The 25,499-nt window shown below is 31.4% G+C and overlaps 1 protein-coding gene across 1 annotated transcript in view; it reads left to right on the forward strand.

The window, feature by feature from the left end:
- LOC128998649 (acetylcholinesterase-like) overlaps positions 1 to 25,499 on the forward strand; it is a 157,928-nt gene that overhangs the window by 124,694 nt on the left and 7,735 nt on the right. The window contains exons 4-7 of the mRNA XM_054424875.1: positions 9,785 to 9,963; positions 10,920 to 11,113; positions 15,900 to 16,042; positions 16,787 to 16,939. Coding sequence (XP_054280850.1) covers positions 9,785 to 9,963; positions 10,920 to 11,113; positions 15,900 to 16,042; positions 16,787 to 16,939 — 669 coding nt within the window. The remainder of the gene's footprint in view (positions 1 to 9,784; positions 9,964 to 10,919; positions 11,114 to 15,899; positions 16,043 to 16,786; positions 16,940 to 25,499) is intronic.

Below are 25,499 nucleotides of genomic sequence, written 5' to 3' on the forward strand. Positions count from 1 at the left end.
ATGGATAATTAAATCATGGAATTGTATACAAAACAAATAAAAGTGGCCATCGTATAGCTAAACCATCGACTGGTTTGATCAAATAAATACAAATAGATAACGTGCTTTATGCGATTAAATGTTTGAAAAGACATTACGAATCTGTACATACCAATCCAATGATTTTCCGGAGGAATAAACTCATTGAAAAGGCAGTAATGTCCAATGTAATGGCCTCAAAATAATTTAATCATCAAATACATTTTAGATAATAAGGTCTCAGTGTCCTGTTACAGATTTGTAACTTTTGTTTAGTTGGAACTTCAGTGCCCGAATCACAAACTATTTGGAATTAAAAAATTCTGCTAGTAAGTTATCAATAAGTTTTTTCTTTAATCTACAACCCACCTTGTACGACTTACCTGCAAGCTAACCCTTTTTCTACAGAAAATTTATATTTTTCAAATACAAGTTTTTGCAGATCTATTGCTTACAGAGTTAATATTCGGTATACCGTCCTCTTCGGCTCAGATAAAATTGTTCCCGTGACGTTCATTCGGGTGGCGAATTCTTTCCAAAGCTGGTAAACCACCAACCGCATTAGATGGTTGAGTGAATTTACAAATAAGTGTGGCTAGCTTGGATCTGAGAAGACCAATGTTATAAATGTCTGCAATATCATGTACGTCATTCCATACCTTAAACGTCACATTTATATATTCGTGAAGAAAAAACTTGTTGTGGTGAGACAAAATTTAGTGTGTCCAATTCTACGTCCTTCTAACGGGCCATAAAAGTGGTCTTCTTCATTGACCACTCTGATCAAATAATCAACCTTACTTTGAGTACCCAATCTAAACTGAACACCTTCTACTGACATGGGGATAGTTCACCTTGGCTGTGATTAAAGAATAAAATGTATATACAAATGTCAATTCAGGTAGGCATAGTTGCCAAAATCAACCACTTTAGAAATACTAACTGAAACCGTGTATTATTAATATAGGGATTATAAAAGCGAGTTAATTAAATACGCTGCTTAGACGTGGTTATTGTATATATACATTCCCGGTTGTTCGTGGATCTTAATAATGCAATCAGTTTCGCGTGTTTTATATACCCGTTAAGTAAACTTTTTTATATATTTAATATTTATAAATACTTAATTTACTTGCGTAGAGTATTTAATTATACATAAATTTCTTTGAGTTATGTTCAAAGAGAAAAATATATAAATGGATGAACCGTAAAGCAGAGCCTCTCAAAGACACGTACACTGGGGTAGAATCTACAAAGTGCCGCAGGGGTTTACTATTACTTGTAACTTTGTGCGAATGACATCCAATCCTGCTATTATGTTGCGACAGAAACAAAAAACTAATCTATTATCCGAGGCACTAGAGGCAGATAAAATGTGTCACAAATTATTCAGAAACTTCAATGTACTCATGAGATTTTTACAAACCTGTATTCTAAGGGTATTGCATTATTATTCATTATTATTGCTTTATTATTAAGTTAATAGACGGATAAATATTCTAAATATACACTATTTATATATTTAAAGATAAACAAAACTTTTAAAAACGTAATGAAATCACAAATTCTATAAATGTATAATGTTCTAATTTTTAAATGTCTGTTCATTATTAAAATACTTGCCAAATAGTATTTCTTGTTTGTTTAGCAAACTACCATTAGCAGTTTAACCGATTAGTACAGGAAACCTCAAACCCCAATCCTATAGTTTTTTAAGGAAGATACATCAATTAATAAATTGACGTGAAAGATATGATTTTTATTTTGGGTAAAACTAATTTTTTGCCGTAGCATTGAAAAAACTTCATAGTAATTGATTGATAGTTGTAGGTAAACATTAAATTAAAGTAACAATTCAGATAAAGCAATCATTTTGCTTACGATGTGGTTGAGTTCCGAAGCACGCTTTCATATACAATTTGTTCTTAAATTAGCATTCGTATCGTGCTAAAATTATAATTATTACTAGAAATAAGTTGGATAAGTAACTAGTTGCATAATATATTTTATGTTATGTAAATAATGTTTAAAAAAATGTTATTAAGAATTTTATTAAGATGTTTTGGCAATAAATGATTTGATTTGATTTGATATTGTTTTATTTGTTTGATGCAGTCATATTAGATATTAAATTTACTACCTTTAAATTTTTTGCGTAAAAGATCGATATTTCCCTTAATTTTAAGGATGTTAAAGGTCTTTAGCTGATAAAAAATAACTGCTTGAAGAACAGTGTGCATAGCTTGAAAACCTTTTATGTAAAAAAATATAAATCTACATTTTATCTTGGTGATTAATACATTATATCGATGGAATTTACAGGGTATATCAATAGTAAATTTACCACATTGGGCCCATATATTACTAAAGACACACTATATGAGTGGAAACTAATACGTGTTGCTAAAACGTGACCGCATTTTATTCGACTCAACAGTTTTTAACATGCTCTTAAACACCTTTATACACTTGACAGTCATTACTCGGTTCTGAGAAGAGGAAAGAGACCACACAATTCTATGAATCCTCGATGTGTACTCTCAAATCATTTAATAAGCAGTTATTAAAAGTGTCTACGCACCAAATGCTGTTATAGAGTAAATAATCTTTCCCGTTGATTTATTTACATTATTATTAATATCTTTGTTATAATTATTGTATTCACGCTATTCATATATAGTGTGTTCAGAACGAATAAAGAATAATTTTGATTGGATTTGTTTGACTTCATTTGAATGAATTTCCTCCAAGTAAATGAAGATAAAATAGTTCATCAAGGAGTTTGATGATTGGAAGATAAGCCGTAATGTATTTTGGTATATATTGTATTTTACAACTGCTCATATTTAACCTGACGCTACCACAGAAAGGACACGAAAGAAATTATAATCACAATTAAATACTCGTCTTCAAAACCTAGAATAACCATAAGGTACGATATATAAATAAGCTAAAAGGCTTCAATTTATCGTGTGACCACGAGACTTCTCAATAGGCTATGAGTCTCATGTTAATGTTAATCCGAAATAAATATATCTATGATGTATTTTTAAATGCATGAATCATGAGGTGTTAGTAAAGTCCGTGATATTTTATTAACTCAATGTGAAAAACTAAGTATACTCAACTAAGATACGTGAAATCATAGACTAACCAACAAAAGTAGACTTCTCATCCCATTGTAAATTGTGAAGCACGTTTTTCGTGACTAGTTCATGTACGGTGACACTGGGCGCTAGAATCGACGAAATTTTGTTTCTATTATTCTAGGGTTAAATTCTTGATTTATGTTTTACTGTTTGGTTATAAATAGGGGACAAGTTATTGTTTATGATTAGATTGTATTATTTGGTTAAATGAGGTTTTAAATTATGGTAATAACGGGAAACAATTTGTAAACAAAACACGACCTCTACATAAACCGTACAGAACTAACAATAAAAGTGTCTTCAGCTGTTCCAAAAGGATGAGAAATCTACTAAGGGAGTATGTTTTATGTATGGTGAAATTCATATACTTTATTATTTAATAAACTATTTATATCGTAGAGGTTATGTGAAAACTGTTAGACATTGCTGCTTGTTGGTTCAATTATTAGTAATTCATCAATTATGTATCCGATTGTAGGTACAGATCGCCCTTCACGAACATGACTCCGTACCATGTACTAGTTAGTTGCTTCATTGTACCCAATGTGTTTGACTATAACCTATTATGTTAACAGCTGCTAAGTCACAATCACGATTAAACAATAGGACTTGGACAATAGTTAGTAATTACATAAATAAAGATAATCACAATCTATCATCCAAAAATTGTGTTATGATGATAAAATAGTTAATTTTCATGTAAGAATGGCAAAATTTGTATAAACCTGTTTAATATTACGTAGGAATTTTAAACGAAATATCTATTTAAAATGCAATTAAAATGTACCTTTTACGATTTTGTCCAACTTCGATAGGATTATAAACCCACACAAAAATAAGTTAAATTTTGTATGGGATTTAGTAAAAACGGCTAAAGTTTGCTGACTCTTTTATATTTGAGGAAATCCCAGTTCATCTCCTATTGGTGTGACAAATTTCTGTTTATTATGCTAGTCGCCAGAATTAAATATCACATACATTCAATTGATTATTTAATTCATACATTCAATTTAATGTATTTACATTCAATTTCATTATCCATGAATATTGTTACGAACGTGAGGTGTTTGAAAAATAAAACTGTTACAGCTACGTTTTTGAAACATAAACTTATATCTATTAAACAAGATTTCAAACGGCTTGAATTTTTGTTAGAAGAAAAATAAGCAACACACAATCTCGACAACAATCAGTGTAGCACAAATGATTATTCTACAGCGATATATACTGTAAGTATTCATACACAACAAGGTTACGTCTAGCTTGCACGCCATTCCCTTGTTCGCTAACCTGCACGATTTACCCTCTGAGTTATTAAATCCGTTTATCATATAATATTGGAATCGAAAAATTATCGTAAACAAGTATTTTTGATTTACATACAAAAATTTTACATGGGTGTGCTACATGCTACATTAAATGGGTGTGCTACATTAAAGCGTTTCAGTAAAAAAATTATACAATATTATTAACAAATACTTAGGTTTTCTGGTACAGAGAAGGTTATAAGGTGCGCTTGTATTAACGTTAATAGCTTAGGGTTAAATAAGTAGGTTTTTAAATTTTATTAGATTACCTATATCCACGAACAAGCAAACTACAACAGCTTACTAACTTTTCATATAAGTAAAATGGGGATTTTGAAATTAAATTTTTAAATTTTTATACAGTTTTCTCCGTAACATTTAGACGGAGCATTAATACACAACAATGCTTCGATTCAATAGACTACATTATTTGGTTTTGTTTAGCTCTAGATGAAGGGCTTAATGAAAATTGGGCATTTTTATGATCCATGGGTAACAACCATCTCATTAAAAATAGACCAAACACCCATGAATAATAATATTATATGATATTGTTATATAATATTATTGATATTTGTCAATAGGAGCATATATTGTAATTTTAAACTTGATGAAACCAATTTTACTCTATAAAACCCCCATAAACCCGTCCCTATACTGTAGTCCGATCATGCTTGGGTTTGAACTTGTTCGAAGAAATATAGGTTTACACATTTCAACCAAATTTCATCTGAATCAGATAAATTTTACATGAGTTATCATGCTAACGAACACACACACACACACACATATATATATGACTAGGTCTTACCATGAGACCAAGACTTTACAGTTTATTTTCTATATGGAAAATTGGTCAAAAGGAACCGTTTAAAATAAATATTGTAGGCCCCAATTCTTCACCTAAAAACACTAGGTCGTTCGGACCTTTTATTTTACAGTTTTGTTTAGTTACAGTTTTGTAGAAACCTATGTTTTAAGCTAAATAATTGAATGTGTTTACTATAAATACAACAGTAACGAAGTTTTATATGAATAATCTGTCATAAGACTTAGATTGTATTTATAAACTGAATGTTACTATACTGAAGATGAATATTTTATAACAAATATTAATACCATTTTCTTTTCCTCTAAAAAAAGAATTCCCTTGTGTATAACAGCTTGATAAATCTACGATAACTCATCCTTGTGTAAAATATAAAGCTACTTTTAAATACTTGTTTACTGACTTCAGCCGTTTATAACATTATATTGATATAAAAAAAGTATGTACGGTGTGGATTATCTTGGTATATAACGGAATGAGCGAGTTTCCAGTCAATAGCAGCATTGGGTTAAATTAAATTGTTTTCGTTCCAGCTCTCCTTCCCTATCCACTGTCTTCCATCTCTCTATTTCCTTTCCTTTCGCAGACATGTTCTAAATTCTTTCTGCTATTTCTTTGTTTCTAGTTACTGCAACACGAGCATGTTATAACATGGTGAGACAATTCACTGCTGTTTGAGCTTAATTTCTCTGTTCTTCATACACCTAGAAACTGATAGCTTAGCCAAAAATTAACAATTACTAAAACATAGTATTCATTATATTACATGATAAAACATGACTTGTCAAGAAAATGAGTTTTATCTAAGCCAATATTTGAGTAATTCTATAATCTGCACCACGTGTTTGTTGGTAAATGATATAAACTATGACTGTGGCGTGCATTGGTAGGGACATAAGAGCTTTGTAATAGAAGTTCCAAGTTCAAATCGGTCAATCTTAAATGGTGATTTGCTGTGTGATGATAATGTTAGGCCCAGGAAATCGGATCTTATATAGGTATTTTTACGTAGTTGATGTTTCAATGTTTTGTTTACAGTACTATAGTCCGGTTTAATTTGCCATACTAAACAAGTAATCATATTAATCCATATACTAGGACCAAAGAGACGAAATAGGCTTTATTTTCAAGGGTTTTACTAGGTAAATAACGTTTCTGTAGAGGGAAACTAAACAGCAATCAACTAAATTTGATTTAGCGCCCTTTCTTGTCTCTTATTACTTTTGTGGATGCTCACCTCTTCTTATAAATTTCACGAGCTGTAAACAATATTTTATAAAACTTTTAATAGTTTATCAAGCAAAAGCTGTGAGAACTAGAATGCATTTGTGTTATCTAAACCATGGGAGATTTAGATTAAGTTTCTCATAAGGGAACTGTCCGATCACTGATTTTACTCCCCCCCCCCCCCCACCGGGTCTTGTTAATGCAATATATTCTTGTAATAGAGCGTCGGATAATAGAAGATTTGGTTTAGCATCATAACCCTATTGTTCAATATAGTGAATGTCTATGGGTTTACACGTTCTTTCATTACCTGTAACTCATTTTTCAAACGATTACGCTTGGGTCTGTCACGTTTTATAGTTACAAATCTAAATTGACTCATTACGCTGCATTAAGTCTGCAGACTAAGCAAACTTCAATTTGTCTTGTGTAGGAATATATATATCCATTGTTTTTAGCATCACTGGGGACATCAAAACGAAAGAGTGAATCCGTCCCGGTTGTGAAATGTACCATGAGACCGACGGTCATATTTCCTACATAAGAAATGCACAAATGTAACATTCTTACGTCAATATGCTAGACTTATAATGGACTCATTTTAGAAAATATTATTGGAATAATAAACAACAAAATATATTTTTGTTGAGTAGTCGTTTTCAGTGGAAATAATAATTAAGTTGGCATTCATGATAAATAACATTACAAAACTGTTTAATGACTGAACCACTTATATTCTGAAAATTAAATCCTTACCAATATTTTACCTAATATTACTTAAGATTTTTTTAAGATGTTACCTATTGTATTTATTACTCAATGGTATAATAAATCTCTTGAATCTAGAATCTTTCTCTCTTGAATCTACCACGAGGCACATAATAAAGTTAGGTTACACCTAGTAAATCCATAACTAAACAGAGTATGGTCATTGTTGAGATAAAGAAAATTCAAATAGTATATGGTTTTTATTTTCTTTCCATGTCCCAATATATTAACCAATGGCTGTATGCATTTTACTCATCTCAATATATCATCATAATACTACCTTATACATTGCCTTTAACGGGAAATTTTATAGTCTATCACCTTCAAACATACAAAGCTTGTTCAATACATTGTTCCATTTTATCGTATACATTCAGTTAAGGTAAAACGTATGCTTACAAAATTTGACACTTTGCAAAAAATATGTACCTGTATGTTTAATATGTAAAGGACACTAACAATATAAATGTACCCTGTACTTGTTGATGGAAATATTGTCTTAAATTTAGTTTTTTTACCGCAATGATTTATTTAATAAATTAAAAAAAAAACATCCTCTGATGTGGTATTCTATTAATGCTAAAATTTTAGACGAAAGAAAATACATTGTCAGCAATAGTGTACTTTAAATACTCAAGCTATGTTATGTGATAATAATCAAAACCTGTGTAATTATAAGCTCTTAGTTTTCTTGCCTTGCTTACTTGATTTTCTTATCAAAAATTTATTTGTTGTATCTAAAGACTTCACGAATATAAAATTTACTTATGGAATAAATTTTAGCGTGTGTCTCTCATTAGAAAATTCCTCGAGAAGTTCTAACACATCATAAAATTCCAACTACTATCAAGAACAACATACACGTGGGAACTAAGCTTCAATGAGTCCAGTAATGTTAAAGTGTTAACATTACTGTATTTGAAACTGGCAATATGTCATCACATTTTCAATCTTGAGTGAATTTTTGACTCGATCTAATGTTTAAAGAAAATTAGCGAAAAGAAACTTTTTACCCATCTGATGGACAGTATTTTTTGTTATACTGCGCCATTATTATTATTATTATTATTATTATTAAGCTGACAAAATCATAAAACGACAATGTTGTATATTGTCAAACTTCAAAAGAATATTTCTGTCTTGTTTTGCTTTTGTACACGAAATCTATTGTTATTTAGAAGCAAAACAACATTGCTCTCCGCCAACAAAATAATAAAATAAAACTCGTCTGTGTTAATTAAGTTGAATGCCGATATGATTTTGAAAAAAAAATGATGAAACACGATGGTAATACAATACAATTTTAATTTTAAGTTGTGTTTAATTATTTTAACTTTTTTAATAATACAGGGTGAGGCATTGAGAGCACCCCAATTTTCTTTAGTTGTCACACTATAAGTAAAGCAACAAAAAATGAACAGAGAATGTGCTTATAACATCAATTAAACTATGACATTTTAGTTAACATTATGCCTGAGGCTATTAACACTGAGATTTTGTTGTGGCAACCTATTTCAAAAATAGTGATTCTTGTGCAAAACCCCAGAAATTGTTTGGACCACATTCCATCCTTGGTCAACATGTCGCTGTTCCAGATTAGAAGACAATGGTTAACTGGGTAAAATTATTTAGGATTACAGCTTAAACCTTAAAAATAATCGGTGGGTGCCGCAAAAACATTTGTACACCCAGCAAATGTTAAAAAAAGTGGGAGTCGCAGTAACTTGAAAGTCCAAAGAGATTTGCCAGGAAGCGTTTGTTTTTAAAAGCTTTACGTGGGCTCTTTTTTTGGAGGGGAGTATTCTGATAAGTTACTAGAAGTTAGAGGTTTTTCAAAGTTGCCCCACAGATTTGCTTGAACCAAAGCTAAGAATTGCCCAAAAACCTAAGTGATTCCTGAAGCAATGCTGGAGGAGTATTTGATGGAGTTTTCAAGTGATTAAAAAGGAACGTCAAGTAGGACAAGGACGTCACTTGCAGGATTTTGTTTTCAAGAAATGGAAAATATGACTTTGTTAGGCTGAAATGGCAAAAGATAAGCTGTGTTTTGATGTGCTATTTATATCTATAGGGTGAACATTAATGAGTTTGTACTATTTATAAATTGGGGCGCTTTCATTGCCTCACCCTGTTTGTTTATAGGGACCATTTTATTCGGAAAAATCACCGGACGAAATAGGTATATTTTTTCAACTTCAACCTAATTTTTGTCCTAGGGAGTAAAAGAAAGTAAATTCCCCACAATACATTGATTAAAACAGCTGGTGCTTATGCTGTAGCACAACAAAACACGTGATTATGTTATCAGCCAGCCTATTAGAATTCATTGCAACTTTGACTATCAAATAAACAATGGTTTCCAGTGGGTTTGAAACCAGGTATTTTACACTTTTTTTCATATGATAACATGTATACAAATAAAATATTTCGTGTTTGTGGTTATTTTAGCTTGTCCAGCAAATTGATTCTTCCATGACCTGTTGCAGGTGAGCTTACATCTCGTATCCCCGGTCACCCGAGGGTTGGTCAGACGAGGGATCATGCAGTCAGGGACACTGAACGCCCCTTGGAGCTTCATGACGGGAGAGAGGGCAGTCGAGATAGCCAAGACACTCATCGATGACTGCGGTTGCAATGCGTCCATGCTGGTCGAAAGTCCTTCTAGGTGAGATTAGTACACAATCAAGTAAAGAACCTAGAGTAGGTGTTGTAAACCCTTCATCCGCCAGATGTTGGTCGAACATGGCGAAGGACGAGAAACATGCTCAGCCAAGTATGACGGGTAAGAAATTTCCAGCCTGAGCAAAAAGTTTGTTGGACCTTGTTTTGTTCCTACAAGTTCAATATCATAGTTTTGGCTTTTTTGTAAGTACTCACCTCACGCTAGAGTTCTACGCCCATTTTACGAATGTTTTATATTATACCCGATTGTTTACGTTTATCATCCGGGATGCTATTTATTGACAACGGGAGGCTGTATATGGCTAGGGTTTTATACCTACAAACAGTGATGGATTCTACTGATTATTTCGACTAATGGGAAGTTCAAATTAAAAGTGAGGAAAAATAGGTTGATCCTGTATAAAGCTTTGGTGATGTTTGGAAAATTAAGTTCACGGGAGATTTTGGCAATACTTCAAAGACCAGAATATTACATATCCAATACAAATACAAAGCTTGTTTCAATCCGTGTTTAAGTAATAGGTTAATTCAATGATAAACCTGTTTAAAATGTGCTTTGTAAGGTCTTGGTGAAAACCTTAACACTTTAATCTTTGCAGCGTTTTTTCAAATCCAAACTGATTAACCTAACCATACATAGGATATGTTATATTGAAAAGTAAATAATATTTGTGAGCAAATATTTATATTAATTTAGTCGCAACTGTGGACATTCTGTAAAATGTAAACCAAGAAATAAAAATGTAAGTAAATAAATTCCTAATACTATTACTCCATTTCATGCATTGCCAAAACGCTTTAGGGAGTGGACAGAACGCCTGGATTTTTGCCGGTAACCAATTTCGTAGCCAACCGTTCATGTTTTGTATGTTGTTGAGTAAAATGCCAATCCGCAATTATTGCACCATTTGTATACTATCACTTGTATGTTATGTTCAGGGTAATGTCTTGTATGAGAGCTGTGGACGCCAAGACCATATCAGTCCAACAATGGAACTCATACTTCGGCATCCTAGGGTTCCCCTCAGCCCCTACCATCGACGGCGTGTTCCTTCCAAAACATCCACTCGATCTTCTGAAGGAGGGCGATTTCCAGGACACAGAAATCCTCATCGGCAGCAACCAGGACGAGGGTAAGCGACCTTTACGATCACTTCGTAATTTTTTAATATTATAGTGTATTTAATTATACAAATACTCTTGTTTGAAAATTAGATACGTAAATGATGAGTAATAAATTTGATAGCAAATTGATATTTTATAAGTAATATAAATGTTGAAATATGTATCACTCTTGCAGCTGTTGGGGTTTTGTCCAACTCTAACCAATCCAACATCCTCCAATTGTTGTAGTTGATTTTAAGATCTTACTGTACAATGAAAATGAGTTTATTATCAGCTCATGTCAGCAATAGGCATGTGTTGTGGAGGTCTAATTTTACCTAGATTAATAAATTTTGGATTTTATAAAATCAAAACTCAAGGGGATCCAATTTTCATTTTATGACGAGTAAATCTGATTAAAAAAAATGGGGGTTACGGATTCATTTTTGATTACCTTTATTGTCATTCAGTTCTACCTGAGCTATGAAAATGTTTAACATTGTTTCATATACACATCTAAGCTCAAAAACTATTTGCTGATACTTTATACTATTGTAGATTTGACCACTTGGACCAATGAAATATGCGTGTTTAGTTAAAACGGCTAGTTTGACAGATTTGTTTGTTGTAGCATTTATAAGAGAGAATATACGGATATGTATACAAATTTATAAGAATAATATTATGTATAAGGATCTTTTTGGGACAATATGAGAAGATTTAAAAAGAAGATAGTTCTCAATAGACCATATGATGTCATTTTTATCAACTGATGAAGCATAATCATTTAAGTCCATGTAAGTTTGTTTGTGTAAAGCTGTTTCAGTGAATTTTTATGTAGCTCACTTTATTTTGTGTGGTTAGACTAAGATTAAGAGATCGGGGACCATTGGATTTCCCTTAATTAATATGCCTGCTTAATTGCCTTAGAATTCAACATTATTATATTGTTATTGGATGGGATGCTAAGACCAGTTTAAAAATGTGAGATTTTGAATGCTCACTTAGGTGCCCTAAGGTCATTTGTTATTCTTCCGTGAACCTAATTTGTCCCAACTTAAATGTGAGGTTAGGTTGGTATAAATAAACATCTAAACCTCTTGACTTGATCTACCTAGTAGAGGTTTCTATTTTTAATATAAATCAACTATGGCTAACGTCCAACGACATTTTAAGAAAATATTCGTAAAAAAGGGAAAAGACTGCGATCAAAATTTTGTACAGAAGAAGTAAGAAATTACGAAAGTTATTCAATATCCTAATCGCTGCAACAGCCCCACGTTGACTGCGTCTCATTTATCCCTTGTTAAAAACTTTATGAAAGATTTATAGCTCTTCCAAACTGTCTCACTTACGTTAGCAACAAATTCTTTCCCTGTCTCCATTTTCCGCTTCATTTAGTTCCATCATTTTACTTCATTTGGCTCCACATTGATGAGCAATGTAAATTTGGAACTTTGCCTACATTACTAGCTGCGATGGAATTAATTTAAGTTTTATAAATGTTTACTGGACATAGTGTACTAGTGTTAAGTTAAGTATCATTTTTAAGTTAAATATTTGATTATTTTAACTTTTAGAATCTATGTTTATGTCTAATTGACTGTTAATATTTAATTTCGAAACGATCAATTACGCTCAAATAAAGCTTTAAAATAAATAAAAGAGATTCGCCAAAGAGTTTACTGTAATATTGAGATAAGATGTTTTATAAAATGTGGATGAGTTGAATTAGTCATGTATTATATGATGTATAGCTAGGTTTGGGATGGTTAACATTCCCTTGTAAAAACAAAACGCCGTTCACAACGATGCATTGAATATTTTTTGACTTGTAAGACTTGAAAGCTATATACAGTATATATGTAGCACGGATGTTTATGGGTATATTGAACGTTGTGAAGTTTCATTCCTATATAGTATCAGCGATATAATGTATCCTTTGCTCTAAAAAGTACATTGTTTTACAGTGAAATGTCACTATTGAATTGTAATTTAATTTTTATACTAAATGATAGAAATAATAATTTCTCTTCATCCATATTCTATCAGTTCACTTCAGTTTCATGATTGGCAAACCATTAAACTATTGATTTCCAGTATTGTATTTACAAAACTAACAGCGAATTAAAAATTATTTGTGATTAAAGACATTATATAAGTTTTTAATAAGTCTTGACAACTGGAATCCATACACTAATGAAATCAAGGAAACTATAATATAATATCAACTACCAGCTTTCCATTTTAACCATTACATGTTCTGTAAAACTATTTAATGACAACCTAATATACCAATATAATTACTACTGAGAATAATTTTCTTGTATTTGTGTATAAATCACATTTTTCAGCAACGCTATACTATTAAACTTTTAACCCATGTGGATAACGTTTGTTTTGTAGGAAAATCGTTACAAACCATAATATAATCATTATTTATAATGGTAAAAAATTTAAGAAATAGACTAAACAGACAATGTATGGAACATTATATATATATAAAAATTTAAAATAGACAGAGCAATTTAAGCTAGGCTTGATGGGTTGCTTGACGTAGACTTTAGCTGTCACATATACTAGTCTGAACACAACACAGCACAGGAAATGCAGTTTACCACAATTTATAACGATAGGGGGTTGATGTGAAGGGGTTAATAAAAACGTCCGTTACACTGATGCCATTTCTAAAACAAATATTGTTTCATTACAAAAACTAAACTACTATCTGGTATTTCTAAGAGAAGCTCAACGTATGATAGAGTGAAATATCTGATACAGTTTTTATTGCTTGTCGCTGTCCGTGAAGAGATGACAGATTTATTTAGATTTATCACCAATAATTTGTTTATATTCCAAGAACTTGATAAAGAGTTTGAAATGTTATTAAATGTTGTAACCGCAAGTGTGAATACTAGAAAGATTTTAACATCATCTCGTTTTATACAGGGTGACAAAAAGTCTGGAAACTGTTTAATTTCTTTTTAACAAAATCCGTTACAAAATTAAAACCTTTCAAACCTTTCAAATCAACTTATATGTATGAAAACTACTTTTTGTAAGCATTACCATTTTTGATCTCTACCAGGGGACGACCCATGAGGAGTAAGTACATAATCTTTAATGTAAATGTTGATATGCACATCATTTTAAAGGGCGTGTCAAGTGGAGTTCATTGTCAGAAACCGTGTCTCAAAAAAAGGTTCATCCGTTACAAAATGGCAGCTGTCCAAAGTTCTTGCGGAAAATACCTGCACAGGCCTTAGTATTGGCAAATACTCGTAGTCAACATTTGCTAGAGAGCTGAAACCCGGTTAATTTGTTTTGAATATTGAATACTATTAGTCTATGAGCTGGTTGAATTTCAATCTGCGATTGGGGGCCCAGGAAGAGTCAGTTTCAGTTAACAGTTGAAGAATTCAGTTTCCCTCGTGGAGGTCAAAGAATGGTGATGCTTGCAAAATGTAGTTTTTATACATATAAGTTGATGTGAAAGGTTTGAATCTTCTGACCGATGTAGTTAAAAAGATACCAATCCGTTTCAGGACTTTTTTGTCACCCTGTATATTACTGTCTTTATACTTGATAACTTCGTGGCATATCAAGTTTTAGATTATTTTATTTATTTATTAGGTACTTTAAAACCCCTACTTACAGGTATGGGTAATTTTTTTATGCATCATTGAACGACTGGCATGTAATTACTGCAATATACATGTACAGCATATAACTAATTAACATACTCACCTTCTTTTGTTTTTGATTATTTTACAAGCCAAACGCTTCAAAAAATGTAACATGTAATAATTGATGGTCACGTTAATTAATCATATACAGAACTATTAATTATTTAGAAACCAAATGACCGAATATATAACGAATCTATATAGATTACAACTATATAGTTGTAAATTTAAATTAAATTAACTAATAATCCTTAACTGTAAATATTGTGAAAGAACATTTTTGTAATTTTCCGAGTTTCATTTTGGTAATGAAACTCATAATAAAAGGTCTACCTGGTTGGAATATTAGTTCACAGGTTGTAATGATAAAAATGGATTGCACGTTTGTCCTCCTCCCCTTCCATCGCCGCCAAAACGTGCACATCAAAGGCTCCAACGATGGTGAGCTTGCTTCAAACCGGGTTTAAATTCTCTCTTTAAATTTTAAAAAGAAAAAATTGATATAGCTTTTAGCCTGGACATTGATCTCTTAATTATTCTAATAACCACTTTGTTATGTAGACAATTTATGGAATCCCTTTTAAAATGTATCATGTACTTAACTTGTAACACTAGAACCCCTTAAAAGTGTTGAGGAATATATGCATGGTTCTTGGCTGGGTAAGTTTTAACTATGATTTTCTCAGCGTTTGAGAACTATTTCAGTAAGAATAGCTCATATCATGATTGAACTAATATTGTCTTGGACTAATGAGAACAAAAATAAGCATAACCTGGTACCCTTTATTAATTATAAATTGTAAACATGGTAAATACCTTTAAAGTAGTTTATAGTACAGCGTAAGAATATGTTACAATTATCTACTGATTTTCTGGATTTATCTTAAACCATTTGTAGTTGTAGATTTGGTTCTAAATCTGTAAATGAGTTTTTTTTCGAGTAATATAACCATATATTGACTTATTATATCACAACATTATGCTATATTTATTTATCTTATAAATCCTTATACAATCACATATTAGTGGACTTTATCATATATGATTACAAACAGGAATCTAATGAGAATGAATATACAAATATATTCCTCATAAAAATAGGGTAAGTCAATTATTATTTCTTTTCCAGGTACATACTTCATTTTGTACGACTTTATTGACTATTTTGAGAAGGATGGGCCAAGTTTCCTACAAAGAGACAAGTTTCTTGACATAATCAACACGATATTCAAGAACTTCTCCAGGCTTGAGCGGGACGCTATTATATTCCAGGTTGGTTAAAAAAGTTCATTCTGCAAAAAATGTCCACATTTACTAAGCAATAAATGTAATTCTACTCAAATAAGAAATTTATATGAATGCATAACTCATATACAATGGAATAACTATAACAGAGTATACTATAACTATAACAGTACGGAAGAAAGATATTGAAAGCCCAACTTTTTAGGTACTCATTTTTACTCGGGTGCGCTGTATTTTTGTATTTATAAAACGTTTTAAAGACCTCTTAACAATATACTAATGAAATGTTTTCATAACTATATATGAATCATAACCAATAATTAGTAGTTCCCAAGACTGCTAAAATATCTTATGTTATTAGCTTTTCGAAAAGCTGGAACACCAGAGCCTGTTACGCTATAACAGTAACTTTTTAAAATTTATTGGATGGCAGTTAAAAGGTTTATTACGGACATTTTCCATCACAATGGTAAAAAAACAATACACAACGTTTCAGGACCTGGAATCTTATCCTGTCCTCAGGCGAAAAATCATAACCAACACATTACAACTAACAATACACAAAAGCCCAACCTAAGTTATATATGCACTGTATAGCAGTCAATTCATGATACAACATGCAAAATACAACCAATCACAAAACACTATAGTCTATATAAGATGTAGTGTAAATAGCACACACAATGGAACACTAATCGCTCAGTTAGTGTAAAGGAAGGACAGTGTACTCTGTACGTAACCTGTGTCATCTCCTATGTCATCTCCTTGCAGTACACGGACTGGGAGCACGCCAACGATGGTTACCTCAACCAGAAGATGATTGGCGATGTTGTTGGGGACTACTTCTTCATTTGTCCGACTAACTTGTTCGCCCAGGCTTTCGCAGATCATGGGCTCAAAGTGTACTACTACTTTTTTACTCAGGTATTTATAAACTATTTGCCCATTCGAAGCATATGTATATGCAATTATGTTAAGTATTGTTTAAGCTAAATTGATGTATGGTAAATCTCAATTAATATATTTTTTTGAATGTTTTTAGACATATCTCAGTTTGTCTAATTTCAACGCAATTATTTTTATTAACAAATAATATTTAATGCCTGTTTAAAAACATTAGTTTCATTATGTTTACTTCAACAGGAAAGGGAAAAGGATAAATAGAGATTTTTTTTTATTAATAGTGTAGGATGAAATAAATCAATTTGCCAAATTTGATCAAAATATCCATAGACAAGCCAACTACTACAGTTTTCTTTTCCTCCATAAGATTAAAAAGGGAATTTTAAAAACATTTTTTAATGTACAGTTTCTTTTTAATTATCTCTGTAATCTTTAGATGCACAAACATGCTTCAATATATAATTTTGTTTGTTTTAAGCTCTACACGATAGTTGTAATGAAGTTTGGGCATTTCCATGTTTCAAGGTTAAAACTTTGAAAGCCCCAATTTTCGAAAAAAACATCAAAACCCCCATAACACTCCATTCCCATTATCCGATCTTGCTGGTTCGCGAGCTAATTCAAGTTTATTCAGCCTACACTTATATGAAAAATGTCATCAAAATTGAAACAAAATTACGCTCGTTTTCGTGTTCATAAACATAGTACATAGTTGTGCTACAAACATGTTCATTAATACAAATCGCTACAATATTCAGTAAAAACATCTAACGTCTATACATTTATTTTTCATAAAACTATAAACCAAAATCATGCTTACTCATGGATTTTTTTATCATTATTTATTTTTATTAATTAGAAAGTACATAATACGTAATACAGCAAATACCATAACTAATCTTTTCCACATTTTTCATTGTTTATGTGAAATATCTTATGATATAGTTACAACGAATTTGACAATATGAAAAGTTTGGGTCGACAAAGGAAGAAACATCTTGGGAGGCTTATGATGCGGGATTTATTCTTAGATATATGTCAACTCGGATTTGGAGGAAGTATGTTTTGCAATATGTGTGCCCTCTTTTCTTTCAGTGATATAATTATCCATCTCGAGTTTCATCTCGTAATTTGTAAGAGGTGTTTTGATCCCTCGTGTATTTCAATTTTGTCCTCAATATAAAATAAGGCTTGAATGTTATTTTTTGCTTTAAGGTCGTATTTGTATACAAATCTATACGATAAATCTGAGCAAAGTTGTTGGTAAAATTTCACTTAATTTTTAGGCTGCTTTTTCTTGGATGGAATGGAAAATTAAACAGGATCAATAATAATTATTTTAATACATCACAAACATTTCTATTTTTATAAATAGTAATATAGACATTAATAAAAGATTATGTCTACGCAAAACATATTTTTATTGACAAACATTTTACTCTATATAACTGTTACAAACCCCTTAAACATGTAATACTTGTAGATAATACCAGAGGCAACATATACTGCAGTTCTATAAATGCATGTAATGTAGGTTTACTTTATAGTACACTTAGACTCACATTTTACTGAAATGATTTCAGTTAAATTTTATTAATATTTTTGTATTAGCCAAGTATGAATGAAACCATGATGTACTTCACTGGTAATATGTGATTTTAGCCTACGTGAAATGGCAATTTCTTAATAAAGAGTACAATATGGTATAAGTAACGCGTATTATATTCTATATTTTTTATGTTAGTATTTATTTTATGGCATTTATTAATTATTTTAATTTCAGATAATTAATTATTTATTATTTGTTATCTATTAAAACTTGCAAAGAATAAAAACTATACAGTGATTGAAAGAATAGCACATGAGTAAATGACAAGTATATCACAAAAGGTTCCTATCAGCGAGTTGGCACTTTTAGATCGAAGCCATTATATTTAGTCTGTTATTTGTTTGGATATTTTCGCGCACTCCTTTGACGCAATCCATGATGATTTTAAAATATCGTATAGTTCAAGGCGGTAAGACGCATTTATGATAAGTCACTTATTTGCTATTTTATTTCTCTTATGATAAAATAAGAGTTACACAGTTTATTTGTTTCAATAATGGAAGCCTTGGTATGAGGCTTTAGTTCGTGACGGCACTGTACTCTATGTGAAAGTATTAGTGACCCACATAATGGTTTTTTTTCAATAATGAGATACGCGTACTGTTCAAAATGTTGTCATATTGTTTATAATCGTATTCGTATAGTTTAAACATATATGATTTTGTTGGAAAACCGTAGGAATGAAAAAAAAATTAAAGTTAGCTCAGATAACCTTGTTAAAAAAAATTAAAACCCACCCTCAACGGGCATCCTCAAAATAAATGTGTTATTAGTTTTTACTAAATCGGGTAAGTAACACTGGAAACCTTTGTGATTCACACATTTTCATATTAATTTTAATAATTTCTTTACACTAACCTTCCATGGTATTAGGGCATTTTCCTATTAGGAAGAAGCTCTACCGTAGGTGGCACGGAAAGCTCTACACCCAGGACCGATTAACTTGTCCATTATGATGTCGTCAGGTGCCAAAAACACATTTAGTTCAAAATAAATATGCATATATTAATATACTGGGTGCTTCAAAAATCAGTTTACCGAGTAAGTGTATTTGTTTGATGCAGATAATAAATCAAATTTATGTATATTCTAATTTTATTGAAACTGAATTTACACAACACATAGGTTGTAAACTTAAAAGAATTGTTCAAAATGCTTACCCCTAACTTCAATGCATTTTTCACAGTGTTTTTTTTACACTTACAAAAATCTTTTCTCGTGGATTTTTATTGTCGTTTAAGGTTTCAAATTCTCTTGTGAATTGATCGGCCTCCAAGGTCCTGTGATCTTACACCTTTAAACCTCTTTGTTTTGAGGGATCTTGTAAAATAAAGTTTTTGCCGAACGGCAAAGACGTTCTGCAGTTGAGAGCAGCCATCGTAAGAAAATTTGAAGCGTATTTTCTTAAATAATCAAGTGTAAAAACGCTGTGAAAAATGCATTGAAGTTAGTGGAAAGCATTTTAAGCTATTCTTTTAAGTTTACAACCTATTATTTGCTTCAAACAAATACACTTACTCGGCAAACCGATTTTTGAAACATCCCGTATATAATATACAGGTTTTCCGGTAAGTAAACAGCCAAACTCTAGGAAATGTAAATATGGGTCGAAATAAATATTTAGTATAATTTACCTTTTTCGTCTAAGGGGTCAACATTTGAGGGGTCGCCGGAATTTTATCCCCCTGGAAGTTTACCCCCTGGGCAAAGCTGACGTCACTATGACGTAGTAACCTGAGTGGCCAAAAGTTTGTTCGCGGCCGGAATTTTACCCCCGCGGATTTCGAAGTCTAATGAAAATAGTCAGAGCGTGATTAATTCAATTAGCGATAAAAACCGGAATTTTACCCCCTGTCCATATAACTAGTGTTTAGACAACTGAAATGTACGGGCCGGAATTTTTACCCCCCGGAATTTTACCCCCGGAATTTTACCCCCCGGAATTTTACCCCCGGAATTTTTGCCCCCAGATTTTTACCCCCCGGAATTTTACCCCCTGGCCGATTTTAGAAATTGAATGATTGGTTTTCTTATTTCTGTTTTTAATTAATTGTAAACATTTCATTATTTAGTGGCCTATCTTTATTTATTTATTTTGTAATCTCATTCAGTTGATTGTATATACGTCACATTAACCAAAAGTTGGCTTCAAAGTTCGAATCCTAATACTTGAATCTCAAAATTAAAATTAAAAACATGTTCGAATAGTTAATGTCACAAATAAATTAAGATAGGCTACATAATAATAAAATGTTTACTATTAAATTAAAACAGAATGAAGATAATTAATCATTCTCAATAATTTTTATATCTAGCCAGGGGGTAAAATTCCGGGGGTAAAATTCCGGGGGTAAAAATCCGGGGGGTAAAATTCTGGGGGTAAAATTCCAGGGGGTAAAATTCCGGGGGGTAAAAATCCGGGCCGTACACACTAGGTTTTTATAATTTGATGTGTTCTGGTTAAATTCACAACCGTGAAAATATATGTTTAATTCCGCGTTTAATCCATCGAGCTGATGTCGCGAAACTCAAAAGTTCGCGGCCGGAATTTTACCCCCTGGTTTGTGACGTCACGTTTGCCGAGGGGGTAAAATTCCAGGGGGATAAAAATCCGCTACCCCCATTTGAGTTCTTCATTGCGTGTTTCATGTGAATAATTCAATATTTTAATATGGCAGCCATTTAAATCTTTATAATTTATATTACTGTCGTTGTGCATTGACGTACCCATTTGATTCAACGTATTTAGAAGGTTGAGTGACAATTTTTACTGTGGCGTTTCCTAATAGTCCTACTGCCGCCGTGCATAAAAGCCCCCATTTAACTCAATAAAACTTGAAACGCCCGGCCACTGCACCGTGAGTTAAAATCGGCTTTCTGTGTCTTAAAATAGTCTGCGGGTTTCTGTGTCTGTATTATAATTTATCTCTTTTGGTATTGGTATTACAAAGTGTATTGTTATTTTAACCAAAATTGTAGCACTTGGCGTACTTCAATGTGCATTTTATAACTTTATGAATCAATTAAAAACGTATGATCATGTAATGTAACGTTCAAATTCTAACTCAACCCCTTTTATTATCTAAATGTTAAAACATGACCTAATATGCGTACTTTTAAACATAGCCTTTGGCACATAGCTACATAATCATAGTATATTATGTGTGTTGAAATTTTGTGTTTCTATAATGCAGGATAGAGCTTTATCGACTAACAGTATTTACTAATATTTTAAAACCAAACTAACAAACTCTACACATAGAGCCATTCTAAAATATCCAGTTTATACACAGTGTAGTAACTGAGTGTTTGGTACAATTACAAAAAATATTATAAACATATTTTTTTATATATGCACAATGATATGTACATATAAACGTTAGGATATGTAAACAAGGATTTTATTCGTACTACATTTAAAGAAGATTCCATTCCCAACCTAAAATTTATTAAAAAATTATAGGCTATTAGTAGTTGTTATATTTTCAACTAAAATCGACATTTATCACAAATCTATTTTTATGCAATCCAAAGATATTATGTAACTATGTGTGTCATATTACAAATTTAAGGACCTATATTCACAGGAAGTAGTACTTTTAGTGAGTAGAAATATATATATACTGAAAAACTATATTTCCGATCTTTCAGAGAGAATTTATATCGATCACACTGATAAAATAATACTAAGGAACAAATATGGACAGATGTGTGACCAACGGGCTTGAAGCTGGGCTTAGGGGGACCTTAGAAGAGATTTATGATGTTCTTTACCTTCCCATGGCACCTTTGACTTAGCACTGGAAACTGCAACCCCCTCTATTTACTACTTACTTGATCACAGTTTATTTGTTCCCTTTTCTTAAGACATAGCAAACGTGGTGTAACATGATTGTTGGACACTGAAACTATTCAAGTAAAGTGGTGACAAAATTGTCGATAAAACAAGAGGTATTTTCGTCGGTTGAAATTGTACAAAGAGAAAATACATTACATGTCATTAGACACAGTGAACAATGGATGAAAAGACCATTTTACTGATATTGTCAAACAATCATAAATGTATTATAGTTTCCTACCTCTCTGTAGTTTGAGATATAGTGTATGACGATGTCACTCTAACATGCGCTGGTTCAGGTGGTTGGAAATTGTATTTAGTTTAAGTATTAAAAGTTAAATATTTAGACATTTTGGAACTTACTTGCATCTATGATTTTTGTTGTATAAGTTAGCGGCAAAGCATATAATTGAGGTTTCTATTGAATGACTGGGAATCCTATAGAATGCACGTAGGAACTACAGGTAAAGTATAAAATACGCCACTGTAGGACCTTCTTGGGACTTTTGTTGCCTTCAACAATACTGACAATGTAAAAATGTAGAAAACACTGTTATGCCCAATGTGTTTGAATAAATAAAATATAACAATGAGAGTAAATGGTAAAAACAACATCTACAAATACAAGCGAGAAAAATGAACATTAACTCTGACCAAAAGTAATTTTCTAGTTGCTATCGGAGCCACTTTTTGAGTTCCCATGCCGAATGTTAATAAGGGAAAGATTAATTTAAGAAATATGTTTCTATAACGGATATCACAGTTAATGGGGTTTATAAACTTGGCCATAAAAAAAGAGACTTTAAACAGTTATAGTTAAAGAGTAAAGATCATAATTTTCCATATGCAAGGAAAACCTTTCAGGAACTAAACATATTTTTGAAGAAGAAACCGAACTTCGTACTGGCGCAACAGCCCAGCCTTCAGGATCTGGCTTAGGCTTTAAAAAATCACCTATCAATTAAATGTCAAACTAAAGTACTACCTATTGTACAAAAAATAAAATAAAATAGACAGTGTGATTCGCAGTGCACACAGCACTCTTCCTACTGTGACAAGTAGAAGTTCGAAACTCAATTGTACAATTTATGTTACTAATTTGTTGTAACAAACATTTACTGTACCCAAATGTTTAATGTTGTAGAGTAAACAAATTTTGAGAACAAATCTCTTATTTCATAAGTTTCCGGACACAATTGTGGGTATTCTGCTTAAGAATTATCCCAATGACCATTCAAAGTTTGCAAGTCTCTATAAATATTATTCGATTTCATACTTTGCCTAAGGATTCTAGGCAAAGAATGCCTAGTAATTCTATATAGTACCTATATTATATATTTTGCCAAGAAACATACATACTAAATTATAGCTGCAAGTTAAGTAGCAATATTTCATGGAGTTTACAATTTTAAACTTTTAACTAAATAAAACTTTCTAAATAAATATTAGTGATTTAAAAATATCTAATTTGGAAAAGTAATTGGATTGCTTTTGAATTCTCTGATGAACAATAAAATATACCGGTGGTGTGTGCCACGACTCATAATTAATGGATAGCCTAAGGCTGTAATCCTGAACAGTATGCCAGATTTAAATTATTATATTGTATATTGTAATAAAACTACTGTACTATATTACTGATTTCGTTATGCATACAAAGCCGTCTAAAAATTGTAAATTGTAATTTACCCCTTCTTGTAACTTTTTTTGCTAAAAACATTATTTGAAAGCAGTATATCATAACATTAATTTTATAATAGATTTTCCTTTATTAGAAGTATGCTGTATTGAAGTATTGTTGTCTCATTAACTTTCCATACTACCGATTAGAATAAGGTCGTCCACCAAAATGTATCTTTGTATTTGGTATCTTAGAGGTTAACACCCTTATTTTTCTAATTAACAATAAAAATGACAAATAAAACAATACAATTTTAATTTAAATGCGTATATAGTAGGCTTAATTATTTTATAAATTTGTGATGTTAATTTGAAATTTTTGTTAAATTGATAAAAGATATAGTACATTATATTACTTTTGAATTTATATTATTTACTGAGATATTCGAAGTTCCAGAAGTAATACCTAATACTGTTAATTAGCTGTATAATTATTTATACATAATAATACAATTATTTTATAAATATTGCTTGCTACAATGTTATTGATAGTATGGTAATTCTTACTACAAAGTAAACAGTAATTCTCTAAGAGAAGAATCTAAGTACTTTAGACAAGTAATACTCATATTTGGTGTAGTGATAAGTCTACATTTCCTTTTATTATAAACCTGTTTAAAATCCAACATAATTATACCAAACCAAGTATTAGTAAACTGTTGAACAGTGCAAACATCTTATTAAATATGAATATTTATAATGTAAAAGCTACGTAACACTCCGACATACGCTTTGAAGTAGTTACCGTACCGGACGATTATAAAAATGCTAGAGTAAAAAACAGTTTTACTATGGTATCATATAGGAGTTTGTAAATAATAAAATAAAAACCACAATATTCTTCTAATCGGTCTCTCAAATATTATTTAACAAATTAAATTAGGTTTGAAGCAAAAATTTAGACATACACATTTTTTCTGACATTTTTATCTAGACTAGTAAAAAACAAGTTGGACGAATGCACCATGAACACTCAGCTGAATGCTGTCCTAACGTAAATATAAGAGGGGCAAATAAAGACAAAATGGTCATCTAAGAGAGGCTAAGGGAGCGGCTTACATGGGCCATATTCGAGCCTTAGTAAGATTTATTTCACATTACGCCTTCAGGCTCGTCTTTACGCTCTGAGAAGAATTAATAGTGACAGCGCCAGAGACATTAGGTCAATGATAGATTTTTACTAAGATGTATCTAAATTCCGTTATTCGTTTTTTCTTGTTGCCACCGAAATAAGTTCTTTTAATTATAACGAGCTATGATTTATTAAAATAAAATGTCGAATATATTTCGTAATATCATCGAAAAACTGTTTTTAATTATAGATTAAAAGCTAAACAGAAAGAAATTAGATAGGCCTATCCAAAATAAAAATAGCCACAATTCAAGTTAGGAATAAGATTTTTAATAAAACAAAAAAACAATAATGTGACCAACTTATTAAACGTTTTTGTTTG

Source organism: Macrosteles quadrilineatus, unplaced genomic scaffold (assembly GCF_028750875.1).
Source record: "Macrosteles quadrilineatus isolate MER2022 unplaced genomic scaffold, UCM_ALF_1.0 Scaffold_7__1_contigs__length_78375512, whole genome shotgun sequence".
Taxonomy (NCBI): Eukaryota; Metazoa; Arthropoda; class Insecta; order Hemiptera; family Cicadellidae; genus Macrosteles; species Macrosteles quadrilineatus.